General features: G+C 29.6%; 1 protein-coding gene and 1 long non-coding RNA gene across 3 annotated transcripts in view; one reads left to right on the top strand and one right to left on the bottom strand.

Annotated features, from left to right (window-relative positions):
- Nucleotides 1-23,774, bottom strand: part of EloC (elongin C) — a 37,171-nt gene extending 13,397 nt beyond the window's left edge. The window contains exons 1-2 of one of the 2 annotated variants that reach the window (XM_067280213.1): nucleotides 23,685-23,774; nucleotides 5,875-6,070 (exon numbers count right to left, since the gene is read on the bottom strand). In XM_067280213.1, coding sequence (XP_067136314.1) covers nucleotides 5,875-6,043 — 169 coding nt within the window. In that variant the 5' untranslated portion in view covers nucleotides 6,044-6,070; nucleotides 23,685-23,774. Of the gene's footprint in view, nucleotides 1-5,874; nucleotides 6,071-20,151; nucleotides 20,225-23,684 lie in introns of those variants that run through there. The other variant, XM_067280214.1, reaches the window with a different exon arrangement.
- Nucleotides 1-23,909, top strand: part of LOC136983464 (uncharacterized) — a 370,671-nt gene that overhangs the window by 256,406 nt on the left and 90,356 nt on the right. The gene's annotated exons all lie outside the window — the stretch shown is intronic.

Genomic DNA, 23,909 nt, shown 5'->3' with positions numbered 1-23,909 from the left:
TATCCAGATAAAAATAAAATAAAAATCCTCACAAGTACCTGCAAATAACAATTTCAAAATCATAAGTTTATGCTATATTTATAATTTTTAAAAAAATTTAAAAAGTAAAAATAAAAAATAATTAAAAATGATATTTTGATACTGTAATATATTAGAGTACAATATAGGGGAGAGCAGGGCTAAAAGTTCCCGGGGTAAGTTGTTCCGATTGAAATAGCTCCACAAGGAAAATATATATATATAATTAGTAAATATTTCATGAAATCGAACGTTTCTGCGCACCGACGGCAGCTATCTTAATCAGGCCAGTGACATCCGGTACATTGGAAAGAAGCCTGTACGTCGCTGATCCACATAAGTAAATATTTTCGTATTTGATATTTTTGGTATATCTGGCGAATTTAAATAGTTAGCAATTAGTTGTTTGGTATTTTTATTCAAAAATATATCGAGTATCTTGATATACTACGCTAAAACTGTATATGTCTCGTAACCTAATCTAGTAGCTGCTGTTTTGAACCCATGTGCTATCGGGGCTAGATGTTCCCTTCTTTCGGGGCATGTTGTGACCTTGAAACAACTTGCCCCAGTTCATCTGTACCGGTAATGCAGTAAAAATAATGTTTTTTCTCCTTTTGCAGTATGCGGACTTATATTCGAAAAACAACACGGGGTTCTGTATCTCAGGAGTTGATGCAAAGAGCTGCAGATGCAGTTATTAAAGATGGTAAAAAATAAAAATAAAAACTGTTGCCAGAGAATTAGATATTTGTCATATGACGTTATATAGATTTGTAAAGAAGTTGAAATCTGGAGTAGAAAACGCTGCGATTGGCTACAAAAAAGTAAAATTGGTCTTTATTGAAGAACAGGAAAACAAGTTAGCAGAGTATTTGTTAAATGTAAGCTTTACTGACGAAAGACAAATCTTGGATCAGCCAGGGTCATCAGGAGTTGTAAATTTGCCTGCAACTTCTGGTGTTATACAAGAACTTGGAAAGGATGTTCCTTTCTCTCCTTTTCTTTAAGTAAAAGTTATAAATGTTGAAACGTAAAAATGTTTTCTTTATAATAAATTTAAGAAAAACAACTAATTATTGATAAGATATTATTGATTAGTCTTTAAATACATACTTAGTTAAATAAATTATTGTTTTTTTACATATTACACCTTCCATAGATCTTGTAACAACTTGCCCCACCCTGTTAACAACTAGCCCCGAACCGGGGTAAGTTGTTACTTTCCGACTTTAGGTATTGTATTATTAATTATAAAAAAACTTACAAAAAATCAACCCCAAAAACTGTATTTATAGCAAAGTTAGATATATTACTAAATTTTAATCTCTTAATACTTATGCTAGAATTATGTTTCCTTAACAAAATATAAGGTTGATTAAAAAACGGAACTTGTAGCCCTCGCTCTCCCCTACTATTTTAAAATCAATTAAAAATTACCAATTTAAATTTTAAAAACAAGACACAACAGACATAATACTAAAGACGACCAAAGTATTATATATATCATTTATAACAATTCTGTAGTGCATTTAAAAACATCTGATTGCACAAATCCTTTATTCAACAATTTATTACATTTGCCAAAACACATTTGAAACATAGTTCCTCTTCAGTTGGCATCTAAAGTCTATCATGAACACTGTTTCAATCTCCTGTTATCTGTTTTTTGCAATTTACATCAATAAGAACATAAGAATAGTTAACAAAAGCATGGAAACAGCATGTCAAAGATAGATTTCAAGTGCCAACTGAGAAGAAACTATGCTCCAAATGTGTGTTGGCAAATGTAATAAATTGTCAAATAAAGAATGTTGTGCAGTCACATTTTAAATATACTATATAGTGGTTTTAAACAAAATAAAAAGACAATACATTATGTATATGAATAATGTATGTTCATTGTAAATCATAAGCTTATATATACAGTCAAACTCAGTTATAATGTACAGTACATGGATAAAACAAGTTCACAGTTATAAAGAGCAAAACACTAACAATTTTTCCGTACATAGTTTCATGATTATAACAAGAATACTTCATGGATATCCCAAGAAAATGTTTGGTAGCTTTGCAAACTCAAACATTCTTAATTGTTCAAGTGTTCATTTAAGAAATGCAATACCAAATTCTTGGAAGAGATAAAACACATTACTTAGTTTTATGACCATTGGATAATTAGTTTTACAATCTGTATTGATTACAGGCCTATTTATCACTTAACTTTCTTTTTGGAGACCATCCTCCCTCTTTCTAGACCAGATTCTACCCCTACTCTGCCAATTTACTGAATCATCATTACAATTGTAAAATTATGATATACTCTAGTTAGAAACAAACTTTTATTTGAGAAAGATGTCTACGAAGAAGAGAAAATGTCTCTCAGTTTACGAAAGCATAGAAATTATTTGTGAGTTAGAATGTAGAGCTAAAAACGTTGAAGTGTGTAGAAAGTTGTGTCATCTTTGATAGTATCAACATTATCAAAAAATAAAGCAATCATCAATTTTAAGATTTGTAGATAAAAAGACTAACTGAAATTGGGCATATTATTAATTAGTATTATCTTTAGAAAAGAGCTTCTTGTCTTGAAATTAATATCTCAAGTAATATAGTAGAGAGAACAGACTTATCACACTGCAGCTGGTAACATCAAAATGACACTTCTATCATCAGAATGCAACTTTATTGGTGATATTCATTTCTGTACACAAGAGCTCATCAGCCATATATAAAAATATATAGGTATATATATTTTGTTTACAATTAAAATAACACAAAAACTATGATTCCATTACAAAATAAAATTTTTCAAAACTAACCTGTTGTAGAACAAATTAGCAGAGAAACGGACATTAATTACAATCTACAATTTAAAACATATCTAAAATAATTTTAGAGAGAAATATTTTTAAATTTACAAATGTATACATATATAATATTGGTTTACAAACTGACCTGTTCAAAATTTATTTCCACCCACACTATACAGTACTATGAGAATTACATTATAAACAGGCCTAAATTAATATAATTTTAGTCCCATTACAAACATTTTAATTATATATTACTAGTTTACAAAAACATTCATGTACAATATTCAAAAAGATAATATTGTCTATCTAATAAATAGATAAACAATATTACGAGCATTTAATAAGTTTCAATAGTTAGTTTTAATTAATTACTTTCAATAGTATTATCTTTAATTACAAAATAGAAATTGTTAAATATTAATTATATTGTAGAGTATATAACTATTAATAAAAATACAGTATAATATAATTACACACACACACACACACATTTTTTGAAGCAACCTATTTAGAATTAAAAGATATACTAGCAAGTAAGCCCAGCATTGCTTGGGCAAAAAATAACAACAAACATTAAGTTTGTTAGATCTTATCATACTTCTAACCTTTCTATTATAGTATTTGATTATATAACTACAAAGGTTATCTTACACGAGGATTTATCACACCAAATGCCAATCTAGCACATTTTAAAAATTCTGTAAATTGTGTACAGTCAAAGAATAAAGAATTTTTAAAATGTGTTAGATTGGTCACTCAGTGTAATAACCTTCCTAAGATAACTTTTGTAGTTATATAAATCAAATACTATAATACAACAAACATTAAAATGAAAACTATATAAAAAGTTTGGTTATTTTAGCCTACCATTGTCATGTTGTTATACTTGGATGGTACAAAATGGCACACTTTCAATGGTCAAGAAACAGGAATTAAAAATATGATATCTTAAATTTTTTCAGATATCATAATTTTTTAATGTTAACTTTAAGAAACTGTACCATTCACAGTCAAATATCAAATGGTAATCTGCCAATGAATCAATTTTGCAAAAAATGGACCAAATATTTAAACTTGGCACCCTCAAAAACCACTTAATAAACATATTTTGCACAAGCTGGAAAACTTGTATTGTGTAATTTTCCTATTCGAATGTCACCATACTGCTGATCCGATAGAAAGAAGACTTGAAATAATTCAAGAAAAAGTATTTATTGATCTCTTCCTGGAAGAGGATGATCAACAACTACTATTTATACTGATCTACTATTAATATTTGAAAAGTGATCCACGTTGGTTAGGTTGTGATGCCTCTGCATGTGATGTCAAAGTTGCTAACCTTAACATCTGAAAGACTTCATATGACTTATTTAAATAAAAAACAAACTTATAAAAATGCAAGAATAATTGCTTTTATTTGATAATAAAGTGTTTATATTTTTGTAACAGATTGTATAAAGTATGTGGGAAGTATATCTTCTTAAATATTGCATTTATAAAAAAATTATTAGAATTAGTTTGGATTATATTTGGTTACAGTAACATGACACTTTGACACTTGAGTGATCTGCCGAGGGGATGCAACACAGAAAGACTTGTGGAGCTGGTCCCTATTTAGGTATTACTAACATGAAGAAAACCCAGAAAATTCCATGTGGCCAGCCTGTTTGCAATGCCCAAACCAATGACTAACTATACTACCAGTGTTCGGTGGTTTTATCCACTTGGCTACTGAAGGGCACTTATTAGAATTAAGAAAGTACCATTCAGAAATAAAAAATCCAAGTTGTTAGATGTGGACAATTAAATACTTATAGACTTTACACAGTGTAACACTTTCAATTCCAGTCAGACAAGTGCTATATGCTACCTGTTTAGGTAATGTTATAGAACAGACATGGGCAAATGCGGCTCTTTTTGAGTTACATGCGGCTCTTGCTGAAAGTGTTAATTTCTGTTTTTTATTATTATTTTTATAATTTTATGAAAATATGTTTATTAAAAAAAATTCAACATTTGTTTTATATTATATAATAAAATTGCGCGCCTTACCATGCTATCCACCGCGACAGTACAGAACTGCGGCTCCCATGCATTTTGCAAAACCTACATTTCGGCTCCCACTGAACTCTTGCTTGCCCACCTGATATAAGAATAATCATAATTTGCACTAATATCATTGTAGCAGTAATTAAGTGAATATTATATATATTTTTTCAAATTATATCCATTTTAAGAATTATATTTAGTTTATTATTTTCTTAAATTTTTTTGCCAATAGGCTGCACTACATGTAAAGCCAGAAAACAGAATGTAGATGAAATTAACTGATATATAGAAATTCAATCAATATTTTAGTGTAATATTTATGACATTACCTAAGTTAGAAGTATATTAATGTAAATGCCAAGTTTAATAGATAAAAAATTTGCCCCCTGTGTGTTTTCACCCAAACCAGCCACCTGTTCTCCCCCTAGTTACATCATTGCTCTTCACAGATATAACAAGGAAATCTTGCCTATTCTCTAATGTTCATTATAACCAATTTCAACTATATTTTTGAAAGAAAGAAAAAGCATAATCGTTTAGAATTGATAAGATGCATTTACAATTTATTTTGTTTGCAAAAATTATTTACAACTGAATACTTTGTTTTCTAGATAATGAATTTCATAGAAAATAGCATATAGATGCAAATTGTCAATTTGAAGGAGACCTACTGATGCTGCTAAAATTTTTGGTATTAGAAGTACACACATAAATATGTAAACAATATAACAAAAACAGTTGTTGAATACAAAAAAACAGAACATCCAAATTAAAAATTTACATGCTTATTTCCATAGATATTAAATTATAAAACTTTTTTGCTTTGATCCCAAAGAAAGTTTTTTATTGTATAAATTTTATTTGTTGTTAATTAAATTTAGAATTGATAAAGATAGTAATTAAAATAGAAAAAAAATTAAACAGTACAATTGAAATAGAATCATATATTTATTAGATTTCTCTAATCTTTATGAGTATTTTAATAATTTACCTGGACCGCTGAGCATAGCCTTAATAGTGCCAGAAGTCAAAGCATGTTCTCTTTTAATAATAAATTCATGTCCATCAGAAGAAATGAGCTTGACATACATGGCATCTGGCCCTTTACATCCACCATATACCTTCTCCTCCTCTTGTTTCTCATCCCTGGAATCTGACATGACTATCTTGTCAATCAACTAAACACACTAGAAAGGAAAAGAGAAAGAAAAATTAATCTCTCATAAATAAATACTAACAAAAATATAGATATAAAAGCCATATAATAATTGTTAATTATTCTTCTTATTTCCAGTTAAATGATAGAAGTTATAAACTTAAATCTGTTAAGTAGCAAAACAAAATGATATTGTTACACCAGTCACAGTTTAAATCTGACCAAAGTAGAAAAAGTCAAATGTTTGTTGATGTTTACTGTTTTTCATTTTTTTATATGAATGATTAAATCTGAAAATTAAAAAAAAACTAATTATTATTATTTACAAATTTAATTAAATAACCAAATAGTGTTTATGTGTATGCATATGCATGCATGCATATAATAAAATATTTTTTACAGAAAAAATAATGAGAAAATATTTATTGTGACATCATCACAATGCACTCAAGTTTAGTACTGTCTTGCCCCTGTACTATACATCACACTTTTCCTGTCAATAATGAAGTCTTGTTGATCATGTATGTAATTCTTCTCAGGAAAAAAATTTGAATTGAAATAACATGACTTCTGGCCCAAAGTGGAAGTTGGTATATGTCAATCAAGGCCTTCTGCCCCCAAGCTTTCCATTACCTGGCCTTGTTTTTTAATCTATCTAACACCACTCTTGAGATTAAGAAAGGACGGGCAGTGAGATTTTATAAGTCCACAATTTTTTTCAAATTGCAGCCCAAAAACTGAAATTGATAATGAAGCAAACCAGAGCAGTCCAGATGATTAAATATTGTTAAGGTAGAAATATTTTATTCAATTATTAAAAATACTATGTTAACTGGAACATTTCAAGATGTTACTTCCATCAACCAAGTTAAAATAGCAGCATCTATCTCTTCAAACATTTCCTATTTGAAGTTTTTTTTTTATCATGCTAAAATTCACACCTTCCTCTCACTTTCCAGCAATTCACTGATTGAAACCAAACATTTTCAGCTACTTTCAGTGGCCTGCATCAGGTTAAGCAGAATTCTATATCAAATGTCTATAGCAGGTTCAAAGTTTGGAATAATGCAGTTTTTCTTTGACATAATTGTCTTTGAATTAAAATATACTATATTTACATAGAGATTACTATAGTTTTAACAAATTAAACAAATAATTACAAATAAAAATATTAAAATGCCTAATCAATCAATATATATTATAAAAGTAAGTGTATAATGTGCGTGCTGCTAAAACTCAAAAACGAGTCCTGGTACGATCAAGGGAGTTATATATGGTGTGGTAGCCCTCTATCCCCCATCCATGAAGGTTCCTGTTTCTACCTGAAGGATGTGCTGTTGAAGATATAAGGGCTGGAAGTTTTGCCCTCTAGAAATTTTTAGAACAATCCAGAACATTCGAGAGTATTTGAGAGCATTCCACAACATTCCAGAATGTTGTGAAACGTTCGGGAACATCCCAGATCATTGTGAAACATTCCAGAACACTCTCAAATACTCTCGAATGTTCTGGACCCAACGCAGAGCCCAAATGGTTAGGAGTCGAAAGTTCCTGAAGAACTCTGCTTCTACTGTACTATTTTAGATGCAATTTTTTGTTTTTAACTGCATTTTAGTAGAGTACCAAGTGAAGATGAAAGAAGTTTATTCCTTAACAATGGAAGTGTTAAGAGAAAGCGGTATGCAAGATTTACAGGCGCAGATGTGGTTTTTTACGGGAAATCAATCATATTTTTAGACCCATCTAAAAATTCTCTAATTAGTCTGGAAACAGGGGGACTTAATTCTTGCATTCTGTGAAAATGGTAAGATTGGCTATAATGTAATAATTTTAATCTTCGCTATCGTTACTTTTTGCTCCGAGCAACGCTAGGCTTATCTGCTAGTAAATAATATAACTGAAAAACTAAAAAATTAAATTATTTGACAAGATGTAAATTGATATTATTGCATATACTATTGGTTGCTGCTAATTTTTAAGGGGTTATCCAATATAGATTGTTGTGCCTTGGATATGGATATAGATTTTTTGCTGTCAATGCAGCTTCAAGTGTTGCGGCAGATATTTCAAACCCTCCATGGTTCTTAATTTATGGTTATCGAATGTGCATTTTAAAAACTTTGCTTCTGCCATCATGGAGACACCCCTTGCTTGCTTGCAAGAGCTATACTGTATATGTTTTTACTAATATTGTATTGGTGCTCTGAGTCTTTGCACCGAGGATCTATTTGTTCAGCCTAAAAAATGTTAGACTTCTATCAAATCTATCGTCATACAGTGGTATGGAATATACCCCAGGAGTTTCAATATCTTCAATCTTATCCTTACTGTTGTTGAGTACTTTGTATACAGTTGCATTGCATTTACAAACTACTCAATACATACATACATATTGACTACTATTGTTATTGAATATTGTATAAAAGGAGCTATTAAGAGTTCTGTCACATTTGTGTGTTTCTCAAATAAATTCCATTTTCAATATGTAAATAAATGTCTTTTAAAGGTTTATTACTATCACCTTTATAGGAGTATATTTTCAGGATTTTAATCTTCTGGGATTGTGATTTTTGAAATTTTCACCTTTTGGAAATTCAACATTTGCAATTACAACCCAAGCTGATTTTACTTCTTCAATAAATATTTACATAAATCAATATATATTTTTTTCATGAATAATGTATGAGGGTCATTAGACAAATTTACATTATGGAAGTGTGGCTGTTTTTAGCCAGAGCAAACAACTCTAATTTTACTGCTCAATAACATTGAAGGTTTTGAAATGTAATTTATTTTACATATAGGTAGCATTTAATTAGCTTTTATAAGATAATTATTTTCTACTTTTTTTACAATAAAGCATTTTATTGTTTATAATAAAGCAGCATCCCTCTTCCAAACCACAAGAGTTAGGTCTGGACAGTGTAGACAAAACATTTTAATACACGGGCTTTCAGAATATGTAATCAAATTTACCCTAAGAAATAGTTTGTAACTTAGGGCACAATTTTTGGAAATAAACAATCTCCTGAGGTCCCTAACAGTGTTGCATCATCATTGTACTAAACAATTTAATCAACATTCCTATTACTTCTTAAGATAAAACAGCACGTTTTTATCTTATATGATTACATGCTTACTAGGGGAAAAAGTCCTCTGACCACCTATGCTGAGTCTAACTCCTTGCTCACTTTACTCACTTGTCCCCAATATAAACAAACTATCAGTAACTAATATAGTAATTAAGTAATTTGCTCAATTGCAAATTACTTAATATGAAATGAAAACATAAACATTGACTGGCAAAATATAATCTAGCTTGAACCTGTTTTCATTATTTCATTGATTTACCAAGTCACGATTTAAATTAAATGAAATTCTGCCATTATCAATGATGAAAGCTAACAACAATACTTTTCTACAATTTTTATTTTCATTTTTTGACTTTCACCAATGTAAAGTAGAAACATGAAAATAAAAGTAGAGAAGAAAAATTACTTGTTCATATTTTGAGGCAGCAAAGTAGGATCAGGTGTTTTAAATAATTTCATTTAAACAATTTCTAACTGAAATAATAATAATAAAAATTTACAAAACAATCTGCCAGATCTTTGATTGGGCCATTTTAAGTCTAATTAATAATCCAAAACAAAATAATTTGGTTAAAGGTAGATAGGCAACAATAACATGATAAATTTAATAATTATAAATAAATTCGCAATTTTCTTCCTAAGTAATCTAGATTAAAATTAAGAATTTATTATTTATAATTATTAAATTTATCATGAGATGGAAGTCAAACTGCCTAACTCTAGTCAAATTACTTTGTTTTAGATTATTAATTAGACTTAAAACAGCATGATCAAAAATCCAGCAATTGTTTACATGTAGCATATATCTTTTGGATATGTATAGAGAGTAACTATGAAAAAGTTGTCCAGTTTGCTCAAAAGGTTTGGGAGCTTAGGAGTACAGGATGAAATCAGAGAAGGAATAAAGAGTAAAAGTTGTCTTGTATGTCTAACCATTGTGACAAATTAGTAAAATTACAGGACAGAATAGCCAATGACCAAAAATGATAATTTATTTTATTAGATATGAAGTAAACAATAATAACTTAAAGAATAAGGAGTCTGAGTTTTGTGGTAGTCCATGTTTCCCAAAGGGTCATGCAGAATTTGGTTTTGGGAGATAGATACAATAATTTTTTTCTCTCAGTTTAGACAAACTGAGAGAAAAAAATTAAATGTTTTATTGTATACAATTTCTCTGTAATGCAAAATAAAAAAATCTTTCAAATTATTTCGTGATAATAAAACTTAACTTGCCAAAAATAAATATAATTTACTTGACAATTTGTGTAATAATTTACTTAGTATACAAATGATTTAAAATAAATTCTAACACACTTAAATTAATATCGACTGACTTACATGTTATCATATGTGATTTGTGCAAAAAATTATTTACTCGACAATTTTATGATCAATAAAAATTATTTATAAAAGGTGTTTAATATTTATAAATGGCGATCTGAAAAAGGTAAGTCTAAAAATTATTTAGGTTAAAATAAATTCTAACACACTTAAATTGGCCTATTTATAAATGTATTTACTTGACAAAAATAATCTGAAAAATTAATTAATATCAACTAACTTATAAATGTACTTACTTAACAAAATAATCTGAAAAATTATTTACTCAAAAATTTTGTGATTAGAATGTGTCATACATTATATCGAATGGGAATGTGATTAGAATGTGTCATACATGTTATCCTATGAGAATTTTGTGATTCGTATGTGTCATTTGACTACTACTAACCTAAGTGTGGTGTTATAAGAAACAAATGACCAAGACAATATATACAAAGCGTATACACAACTACCTGAACTGCACAAATCAAAACTGAAACCAAATAGCTAATAAGTTAAAAAAGCTCACCAGATGGCAAAGGGGACTGATCTTGAACAGAAAGACAAACAACACAGTAAAACCATCATTCTCATGCATTTTCTTTTTTAATTTTAAAATATCAGGCAAGCAAATAAATAATGTCATTAATTTAAATTTAATTTGTATACTAGTACTTTTTATATATTAACAGGACTTATTATACTGGAAAATATGGATGCAGATATTTAGTCTTACAGTTCAAAAATGTTTTTTATTTAGTTCACAAAAAAAAACATTATTTTTGATCTGTAAGACTAAATATATGCATCCATATTTTCCAGTATAATAAGTCCTGTTAATATATAAAATGTACTAGTATACAAATTAAATTTAAATTAAAATAGAAAGGACACAAAGGCATAATAATAAAATAATGTCATTCTTCAAATGTGAATAAAAATGCTTGTTTTTTTTTATTTAAAATAATTTTATTTGTCAAAATATTTATCTTCACATTCAAATTACATTTTCTCAATGGGAAGACAGTTTGAAAATAACACTTTTAGCATTAAAAATTGAGTTATTTCCTCTTTTATAGTTGTATAATTTGTAAATTGTTTCCACACAATTATCCAAAGATAAAAAAATGTGATAATCTGACAGAGAAGTCAGCAGAATGGGAAGGATAAGGTAAAAATTCCCATCCCAATTGCATTATTTTGTTTCTTGTAATTTCTGCCATGTGTTTGTGAGTGTTATCTTGTAAAAACAAAAACACCTCAACAATTTGCCAAAGATGGCTGTTTTAGCCTTAATTTGTCATTTTCTCTTTGTAGCTGTTCACTGTACAAATCTACTGTGAAGATTTGACCAACATTCAGGTACTCACAATGAACAATACCTATCAAAGTCCACCAAACAAAGATTACACCTATCCCTCGATTTACACGGAAGATAAGTTCCTGAGAAAAACGTGTAAATCAAATTTGTATCTTTTTGAATGTAAAACCGTGTAAATCGAATAGTATGCAAAAAACGCATAATTTCGTTGTTTATTAATTATGAATTTTTTTCAATTTTTTAAAGGTACATAAATCAAACAAAAATATTGAAAGGCAAAAAAATATATATATTCTTTTAATTAAAAAAATTGGAAAAATTATTTTTTATTTAGAAGGTACAAAGGAACAAAAAATAAAATCTGAAAGATTCATAAAAATGTAATGTAATTGTTATGTAATGTAATGTAATGTAAAAAATGTAATTAAAAATAATGTAATCGTTTGTTACTTATGAATATGAAAAATTAAAATTTTCTGGTTTAAAACTATGTGCAATGAATGCAACTTCATGCGTATGGGGGAGTACCCTATATCAGTTACTATTTGACGGATTGAAATAAAACTGTCACCTAGTATCCTAAATATCAACTATAACATATAATTAAGGTGGATTGGAATATAGATGTAGATTAGAGTTAAAAATTGTTCCTTTTGATCATAGCCAGTTTATTTTCTACATTTATTTTTTAAACCGTGTAAAAGCGAAAATGTGTAAAAGAAGTACCGTGTAAAACGAGGGATAGGTGTATTTTGGAAGTCATTCAAATCATTTATAAAAATTGTATTTTCAAACTGTCCTCTTGTTGAGAAAGCATAATTGAATGTAAAAGGTGAATATTTAGAGGAATAAAATTATTTTAAATAAAAAATACAAGTATTTTAATCACATTTCAAAAAAATGAAATTATTTGATTACCTGATAGTATATAATCTACAAAGTAGCTTCGAAAAGTTTCCAGAAGTGGTTTATTACTCAAAAGTATCTGTAAAATTGACAAATCAAGCAACATGTCCCTCAAAGTATTCTTTTGGCAACCACACACTTTTGCCAATGCTGGTATAGCTGCTAAAAACATTCTTGGAAGCAATCTTGCAAACAACACTTGCAACACAGTTGTTGGACTCTATAACCTCATCTGCATTCTTGAAGTGGTGTCCCTCGATGGCATCTTTCAACTGGAGGAAGAGGTAGAAATTGTATGGAGTGAGATCCGAAGAGTATAGAGAATGCTCCAATGTAATCAATTCCACATTTGGTCAGGTACTGCTTCATCAGCAGTGACCGATGTTCAGGGGCATTTGTCGTAGAGAAGCATCCATGTGTATTTTCCCAATGGCATGGATGTTTTTGGCAAATGGCTTCTTTAAGACAGTGAAGGATGTCAACATACATCTTGTTGACTGTGTGACCCTCAGGTATAAATTTGTAGTGAACAACCCCCTGGAGTCAAAGATCTCCAACATGACATTCCTGCTTGAATTTCATAAACTGCAGTGAGGTCGATGACTTCTATTCCATGGACTTCCATTTTGGTTGAGGATCATACAAGAAACACCAGGTTTTGTCACCTGTGATAATGTCAAGAAATTTCCAAATTCTTATCGGCCAGTTTGATGAGATCTCCACGCAATGTCTTGCAAGTCTCTCTCTGGTCTGCCGATGAGCATTCATGGCACCATGTGTTAGAAAACATAATGCATGTTCAATTGATCATGCAGGATGGAATGACAACTTCCAACTAAAATTCCTGCAGTCTTGGCGATCTGCTCAATTGACTGCCATCTGTCGGAATTCACAATCTCACATACAACCGACACTTTCTTCTCAGACATTGATGTCGACAGACAACCATTTTGCAAATCATTGCCAATACTTTCTCATCTCAAATGAAAGCATTTGTGCCAGTCAAACTTGAGAATGCATCATGGCAGATTCAACATAAGCATCCTGAAGCATCTTCAAAGTCCCAGAGGGATTTTTCCCAATAACACACAAAATTTGATATTTGTACATCATTCGTCCATAGACAGTTTTGCCAGACTCTGATTTACAATGTCTCATTAACATGATCTTCAGTGAATGGGAACTGTTATCATCTTCGCAGTGAGTATGGACTTGTTTCAACAAGTTCTTCTATTCCTACACGTTTAGCTAAGACGTGCATTACATGTTCCCTTTTTTTGTTTCCTTTAATTGACTAACCCAGCATAATTTCATGAACTTTTTAAAGCTACCTTGTATGTTCATCTGGAAGGAATAAGCTCTCCAATAGCAAAATAATTTTAAAATCAGTTCAGTGGATTGAGATTATTTCCAGCAAACAAAAACATTCTCACTTTATATTGGCGCGCAAACCATATTATGGCAAGGGTCGTGCATCCTCCTCTATTGGCCCGCTGTCAATATGATTTTTTCTTCCAGTAGGTCTAAATTATTTAAATTAATTAAATTATAATTATTAAAGTTAATACGAGATGGAGTCTAACGTCTACCTCTAGTGCCAAATTGGTTTATAATTTATGTAATAGCCATAAATAGCCCAATATGATTCGGCAGTTGTTGGTATTTAGATGTAAGTTATAACTTATAAGTTATTTTATTTACAATCGATCTTTTTAACTCTTTAATTAAGCACTAAAATTTTGTTTTTAGTATGTATTTGTAGACTGAATAGTACCCTAAGGATATACTTTAGTAGGGACGTATGGTCTATTTTCTCCCCAGTTGTGGAACAGTTCAAATATATTATTAGGGGTTTCTATTTGTGAAGTTTCGTGATATTTTGTTGCTATTGTTTTTGTCAATATTTTTAAAATTAACATGATTTCAAATGTTATCTTTTGTATATAATGAGAAATGCTCATTCTTTGCTTTATTTATAAAATAAATTATATATTAGTTACTCATCTTCTAGAAATAGATAAATAATTCTTTCATTAAATATGATAAGTTTCAATAAAACTTTTCATAAATCATTTTAAAATATCGTAAAAAATATTAAAATATACGCAAATACGAATATAACATAATTAACTAAACAATAACATTAATGCCCGATCATTCTAACCTACACGCCATCAATGCCATAAGATATCGGGCTAGATAAAGGCTATAATATTATTTAATTACGAAATAATTTAATAGTGTTAGATGCTATTTCTTACTAACCTTAATAATGATAATTTAATGTTCAGCATTAATAAAAGTTACCAAAATGATTAATTTTTAATGATTATTTACTGTATAAAAACAGTTTTGTTATTTCTTACTCCTGTTTTTAGGTATTCGGTATTCGGCCGAATAGTGATTAAATATTCGGTATTCAGCCGAATGCCGGTAGTAACCGAATATTCGTTACATCACTAATTAATACAGATATGTAGTAAAATAGATATTAAAATTATATACAAAGTTTTCATTTACTCAGGTCAGCTTTGTTTCTGGTTTCCACCAAAGAATAGGAATGCGTAAATATGCTCTTATGTAATTATAAACTATTTTAAAATTTTATTTACAATTTTACAAAACACAGCATTAAATAAAAAAATAACTGATCTTAAATCATCTTAAAATTCATAGAAATTTTACAATACTAATAATAATTATTTTAGTTGAAAGAAGATATGAAAAATTAACACAGATATACAGTAGTAACAATTAAAATGTACAAAATATATAAAAATTAATTGTCCAATTAAAATGAAACTACAGCTACTACTCATATTTGCATGTAAACCGGATTGAAAACTAACTTAAACACTGAAAGACATGCAGGTGCAAAAATAAAAATTTACAATTAGTAATTCATTGTCTAATAATCATTACATCAATGTAATGCTACAGGATAAAAACATAATATATTGACTTAGCATTATTAGGTGCAATTATTATTTATAACAAGATAAATGTCTTAATCCTTTAAAGATTAAGAACCTTTAGTTTGTTTGTTTAGTTAAGTTACAGCAATGCAACACTTGGGCAATCTGCCTAGGAGGAATGCCTTTCGGGAGGTCTTTTTAAGAGTAACTGGCCCCTATTCAGGCATTACAGATGTGGAGAAAACCCGGAAAACTCAATGGAGCTAGTCTGTCCGTGCGAGGCGCGATCTCCCAACCAAACTCTCACAGCTGATTGCAGAGAGAATGTTTAGAGGCCGACGGCGGTTTACAGATCAGGTAGACTGCAATTCAGAAAAATTTGATTGCAGAGACAGCATTTAGTATGCTACAACTCCTTTTTCACCTTCAACCAGCGAATCTACCTTCAAAGAAGAGGGTTATTTGACCTACTTTCTAGACTCACTCTACAGCAAGTTTAGAGGGCTTTTTAATTTCAGTGGTAGTTTTGTTGGTGGAAAAGTTTAGATAAAAATGGATATCATTCCTTCGATAAATGTTGTAAACGGTACAAATCGACAAAATTATTCATTAATTAATTGCTTGGAGCAAAAATAAAATTAAATATTTTAAATTTGTTTTAAATGTTCCAATTCTGATATTCAAATGGGTGAAGACTTAAAACTACAATTAATTTAAATCAGATGCATTTATTTACAATTCAAGTATCGTGTCGGTTATAAAACATTAATGCATTCTAGAGTCATTGTAGTTAATCACCTCGTCAGAACATTCTGTTAAACAAGACAATTTTAATAATTACCGAAATCTTTTTATAGAAATAAAAAATAATAATAATAAAATATTTAAAATTATTCATTACATTTCAACAGTTACAAAGGGAGACGATGTCAAAATAATTCCTTAAAAATCTATTCCAAAGACAAATTTCGAATTCGGTATAAATTTTCTAAATATGGATTTGTTCATATTTTAAACTGCATTGGCGATGAAACTAAGTATCAAAATGGAAAAGGATGTCATTAATTGCTGAACAATGGTTGTTGATGGCCTTTTTTCAGAAGCTTTCGGAATATAGCTGGTGATCTTTTCTGACGTCACAAACAAATAACCCAATTGGCCGAATGACTCCTAAAACAGGAGTAATGGCAAAGAAAGTAAGAGCCAATGTTTTGCAGAAGTTCTTTTACAGGGCATTCAGAAATAGATGCTCATCATCTTTGCAACGCATTTTAAACCGCGGTTCAGCCAACCAACGTCTATAGGTCATTCTGTTGTTAAACATCGTTTAACGTAAACTGTCTCTACAATTGGCTGCCAGTGTTCAGGAACTGTACGGAATCAATGGGCCATTGATGGGCTATTAAGAACCTTTAGACATTAGAGTTGACAGATTAAGAAAAAATCCCTAAAAGATTAAGAAAAGGGTAACTCTAAGGTTTCATTTTATTTTTAAATTAGTTACTCATTCTTATCACAAAAAGTTTTTACTGATAAAATAAAAATATTTACAGTAGCATTGAGGGAATAAACTGCATTAATCAAGGGGATACCTGTGTACCTGTGTGTGTGTGTGTGTATGTATATATATATATATGTTACCGGCCAAACCCGATTTCAGGACAAACTAGTTTATACTACACATGTCAGGCCAAACTAGTTTGTCCTAGGCCGAACTGATTTATGTACTATAAATAAATGCCAGTGTAAAAAAAAATGATTTTGTTTAATTTGAAATGTCACCACAGTACACCCTGTAAAAATAAATAAAAGATAAAATATTTTATATGTTATGCTAAGAAGCACAAATAAGTTCATTTTTAATTTTAGTTTGACTCTAAAAGTTATTTTTATTATTTCGTTTGAATTTTTGAAAATATTTTCGAAAGTTAATTACCTTTAAAAGTGCATGGCTTAATAAAAAAATACAAACTGATAAGTACTGATTCGCTTATTTTTATTTTATAGTTTTGTACAAGTGTTATGTCACTTCTAATCAATACTGTTTTTGGTTAATGTTACCTTAGGTATCAAAGATGGTGGCTCGTTTCCAATTCCAGTGATCAGAAGACAGAGAACAGTGGGGACGCACATTCTAACTTGACCTAACCAATTCTAATAAATTACCATAATGATTAGAATAGGTTAGGTTAGGTTAGAATGTGCGTCTCCACTGTTCCGTCTTCTGATTGCTGGAATCGGAGATGAGCGCCACCTTCGATACCTAGGATAACATTAACCCCGTTTTTTATAATTAAGTAGACTATGTTTGAATAAATATTGTTCATCTAATTGATTGCCTTTTAATTTTATTTTAACCATTAATATACTTGAATAATAATTCTAAATCAGTTCAGCCTAGGACAAACTAGTTTGGCCTGACACGCGTAGGATAAACTAGTTTGGCCCGAAATCGGGTTTGGCTAGTAACATATACAAATTGTATATACACCATGCAAGAAGATACCTATATGCTACAGCATATAGATATAGGTATCTTCTTGCATAATGTACATACAATGCCCCCCTTTTTTAGATTGTACCCTTTTTTTATAGTCTGTGAGTGCCGCTGGTGTCATCATAAATTAGACTTAACATTTATGAACGTATTCTATTGACAATATTTATTATTATTTATATTAAAAGCTTAGTTGTTTGGGTAAAAAACAACTCAGTCTTAACAGTAATGGTAAATAGTAATTTTTGAAAAGGTGACTGTAAATAAATCCTAAATATCCGTAACAAAAATGACAGCAAGTCTCACATAAGATGAGATCTACTTTGCAGTATTTATTATATTCCAAAGTCTAACATCTAGTATTTAAAAAAAAAAAAGAGAGAGAGAAAACATCAAAAATGTTTTTCTAATATTCAAACTATCATCATCACAGATCAAACATAAGTTATATACATGGGCAGAAAAAGTAGTGACAACATATCCATTTGTAACAAACCATTTATTGAAGAAATAACATTACATTCCTTCAATATCATATTTATCACATGCTATCCATGTGGAATTACACACCAATAGCACTGCTGTGTTTATGTGAAAGCATGTATATGGCAAGTGGTGAAATCCTATTGTTAAATTTCATTGCTTGATATCAGGGCCCTCTAGTAACAGTTGTATAGCTCACTCAGTACCGGGTTATATGACGTATTATACTGACCATTATTAGCCACATTGAAAATGAACTTAACACAAAAAGTTTGTTTTTTACCAGCAGGACATTTTCTCTATTTATTGTGTTTGCAAGCTTTATAATAATGTCTTAAACTCTCGGAAACTGATTAAATCCATATCCCAAGGAAAAAGAAAGGTAAATGATTTTAATCATATAGTAATTACATTTGATTGTTATATATATATATATATATAGTTAAATTACAATTTATCATAATGTTATTAAAATTTAGATTATGAAAATAAAAGAAAGTATTCATAAACATTTTCATACATATAATTAGACAAAACACATTTCTAAAGTTAATTTAGTTGTTTAACTTTAGAACTTTAGTTATTTATTTATACTGTTATAGACTTACATATTCTAAATAAATTTAGTTATAAATACCAAAATCTAAAGTAATACAAATATTAAAAGTTTATAATACTCAACCAAACAATTGCCATAATTAACCAGGCTATAAATTTGCTATTATTAATGATTAGATATTACACAATTTGATATTAGATGTAGACATTAGGTGACATCTCTAATCTAAATTAATAAATATAATTTTTAATTATTTACTAAATAATTTAGAACCGTCTGGAAGATTCATTATGACAATCATTTGGTTGAGTATCAATGTATTAGGCTTCAGGTAGTTTATTATATGTTTATAATACTTCAATTATTCAAGAATTAATTCTAAAATGAAATAATTATCACAGATTATAAATAAAAATAATGTGCATTCTGTATAAAATAATTGGAAATACTTTGATTGTTCTTAAATAAGGTAGTTTTATCATCTGTGTATAGAATTATTATCCTAATTAATTTTCTAGGAATATATTATATATAGGTAACATTTATCAATATAATTTTAAATGTAAACTACAATCTTGTAGTTATTTTTCTTGCATGTTTTTTTTTTACAAATGCAAACTTTGGATAACAGCATTGAAAAACCTTATATTGTTAATAATCCCTGCATTCCAGAATTTTATTTAATCATATTGTGCAATTATTGCACAATATGATTAAATATGTTATAACTGTATTAAATGAATGTATGCAAGTTTAATCATTAAATGAAATAAAAATTTTAACTTTGCTATCCAGATATGCCTTTCTTTTTGTTTTGGAAAATGACAATTGCTTTTCTAATGTTAAAGATGTTATTTTATAGCCTGCAAATATTAAACAAATATATGCTATGAATTTAAAAAAAAAACATGCTAATAACAGTTAGTATAACCTGTTAATGAAAGTCTACACAACCATTACTAGGTGATGCCGATATCCTCAAGCAATCAAATTAACAATAAAGTTTCACCGTTTACCATATACACACTTTCGTTTATGTCCCTGAATAAGCACCCTACTGCTAAAAAAATGGCATCTCTCAGTGACTTGGTTCCTTTAGCCTGGATAAAAGATTAAAGCCAAATGATTGCCAGGTTATATTGAGTTATATAATACTACTGTTAATTAAATGCCAAGTAATTTAGCACTAGAGATAGGCATCAGGCACCATCTTAGGTGAATATACAAGATGTTTGCGTACCTCAGGACCTCTGTGAGGGAGTCACCAGGACAGTGGGAGGTACTCACACCCACTTCCCTGATGACTCCCTCAGTGTGACAAGAGAGCATTGTCAAGCAAGAAAATATTAGGAATACATGTTTGGAAATTCTGCTGTTTCCTCCGCATCAGAGATGAGATGATGGTCCAGGTACCTATGGTGGTATGAAGCATTCTCAGTCTGGTCCTAAGAAACTGCATGATAAAATATCCCACCCTTCAAATCATATGCCACTATCAACATCAATTCCTAGGTTCTTGATGCAGTTTTTTTTAGGACCGGGGAGATAATGGATGATGACGTTCATTGGACTGGTACTTCAGTTCTGGCTCATAAGATCACACCCTTATTTCATCTAATACAATGATCATACTTTAAAAACATCATTTTAGGACAGTTTAGTTTGATAGGTCTGAATGAAGGGTTTTTCGACCCCGTGAATTGTAGACCCCTTGTACAAGCAGAAAAGTTAAAGGAACAATATCTATACATGTGATCCTTTGCGATTATTCACCTCCAAAGGCCAGTTTTTAACATGTATCAGTATACTGTCTATTCTCAATGCTGTGCACTGTCACGGCAAGTGATAGCGAGCCTTAGTACTCTGCATGAAGTTGAGTGCTTCAGTGCTTGCTATCATCTATATAACATCAAGTATTCCATGAACAGTCAAGTGGGCTACTCGAAGCCAGCATAGTCACTTGGGCTAAATAGTTAAACAAGATAGTCTTAGTGGAGTGATGTGACTCATCTCATATAACCTGATTTTAGGGGGCTATATCTTGCAAAGGGTCACTTGTAGAGGTATGGTTTCTTAGACTTTTTTGCTCCTATAGGTATGCTCTATAGCTCTGATAAGGTATCAAATATCTCATTTGGAGCTTGAATTGAGCCATTTGACATCACTAAGACACTGCTTCATACCTGCCAATCTACACGCCCTACAGAAACACCACTAGCTATGTCAAACAGCTATGCTTTTTCCACCAAATTCCAGGAATCAACTTGTCCTTATGGAGTGTGGCAATGGTGTTGCCACTACTATCTTTTCAATCCCTATATTACAAACATTTATACCTATGTAAGAATTTGATTTAAAAATATTATTGGGTTGCAATTTGAAAAAATAGTAGACCTATAAATTCTCACTGTTGTCCATTCTTCAGTCTTTCCTTAATCTCGAGAACGGAGTTAGATAAATGAAATCCAAGAACAGATACGGAAACCTTAGGGACAGGAGGTCCCAATTAACTATATATGAATTTCCAATGCAAATGGGAAGTCGCGTTATTTCAATTCAAAACTTTTCCTCTGAAAGCAGTTAATAGATGACTGGCACAACTATTGTTAAAGGAAAAGTATGATGTACAGAAGCAAGCCACTACTAATTTGAGGTGCAGAGCATATATTTTAAATTAAATAAATTAAAAATATGATTAAAAATTGCAGCCCAGCATTGTGGCAATGTCACAATAAATAATTGCTTGTTTTACATTATGAAATTTTTGCAAATTGCTGTCCAGCTACTTTAATAATTAATAAAACTTTCATTAAACCACTTTTAAACCTTTACCAGCAAAATTATTAACTGAATATTTTTGGCTGTCTAAGCAGTCATTTTCATGATACAACAGAATATTTTCTATTTGCTTATATCCTGAAGATAGTTGCTTAGACAACCAAAAATGTTCAATTAAAAATAACTTTGCTAGCAAAAGTTTAAAATTGCTTTAATGAAATATTGAATACTGGTTTGTGAAGCATGCTGATGAAATTTGTAATTTTGAAATTTGAAATATATAAATTTATGAGAGAATTAGAAATGAGATTTGATACTAATATTGTTTTCCAGAATATAATTGAAAAAGTTTGAATGACATAAGTAGTAATTTCCATTCCATCTTACCTCCACAGATTTCTAAAACAACAATTTTTTAATTTTTTTTTAAAATGTTTCAATCACAAATCCACAAGTGCAAGTGAAGCAAATTGCCAGATTAAACATTTTTAAAGCAATCTTCAGTTATTTTGAATAGAAACTAACTTCATAATAAAAATTAAACGTATATTATCGTAACGCTCACAATGTCAAGCTGCGATTTTTAATTTAAAAAATCACGAAACTTCTGGTTCAGACCAGAAGTTAATCGAAGCCTCCTGCCCCTAATCTTTCCATAGCTGGTCTCAATTTTCATGTATTTCCATTCTTGAAATTAATAGGTCTGCAATCTGAAAATTGCAGTCCAATAATAAAAGAGTAAATACACACCACTAAACAGTAGAAGAAAATATCACACAGTTAGCAACATCAAACCAACAAAACTATTTTCGATCACGATTTTCATTATACTTTTAATTTCTATGACTTAACTAGTATAATTTCAATTTTTTTACTGTGATTTACAAACTCATTAACCATCTAATTACATCAGAATCAAGTAATTTTTATTAAAAACATTTTTTTGCAAGTTTCCAATTACATTTAGTCAGAAATTACTAAAAGAACAAACCTTGAACACAATTCAAGACAATAACTTGCAAGTTTTGTTCAAATTTATTATTTAAATCCATATAAATCTTTCACGGTCAGGGCAAGATTATGGTCAGAATATTCTAAATACTCTGACTAAATTCTAAAAATAAACACAAACTTAAAATTGGATTAATGAAATTTAATGAAACATTAACTGCTTTCAAAATGCATTATTCAAAAAGCTCTATTTAATTCTTTTCATAATAAATCATTTTAACTGAAAAATAAAATTAACAACAGATTCTTAAAGCAATTTCATTGATAAAATCATAATTTCGTTTCAAAATCATTCAAGAAAATTAACTTTTATCCATTCTCATCACTGAGAAAAAACGTGTCTCGCGTTATTTTAAATAATTAATCGATTTCTTAAAGACAATTCCTTTTAAAGACTTCCCATAAAGAACAATGAGAAACGGCGAATGTCATTGGCACGCACTAATAATAATAATAATAATCTGTACAATTCTTAAAAAATTAATATTTAAATATTTTAAACGCCTTACGAAAATAATATAATCAATTAAAATATTTAAATTTTAAACTGTTTTTGTTTTTTTCCCCCTTCGAAAAACGTAAAATCATTTTGGAATGACTAAGCCTAACATGTCGTTTGTGCAGACAATTGCCACAGTTGTTTGTTATACAAAAACATTGCGTGTAACGTTTATAATAATTGAAATAATATTTGAATTACAATAACAAAAACTGCGTTTTATTTTAATTTTTATAACGTTTTAAAATAATTACGACTCACCTAAACCAACAATTTCGAACAGAACAATCTCCCGCATTCACACCAACTGTAGTGCCATCTGTAGAAAATCTTACGTCGTCACGTCATGAAAGTATGAATTGAAAAAATCTCTTTCTCTAATCGTTTCGTTTTTTTAAATAAGTCAAAATTTATTACTAAATTATTTTAATTCATTAAAATTAAAGAAATATTACAACGTTATTTTAATAATAACAAGATAGTATT

This window comes from Centruroides vittatus, unplaced genomic scaffold, assembly GCF_030686945.1.
Source record: "Centruroides vittatus isolate TY-2023 unplaced genomic scaffold, ASM3068694v2 contig_882, whole genome shotgun sequence".
Classification (NCBI taxonomy): Eukaryota; Metazoa; Arthropoda; class Arachnida; order Scorpiones; family Buthidae; genus Centruroides; species Centruroides vittatus.
Note: the sequence above shows the minus strand (reverse complement) of the source record. Positions and strands in the feature narration are given on the sequence as shown.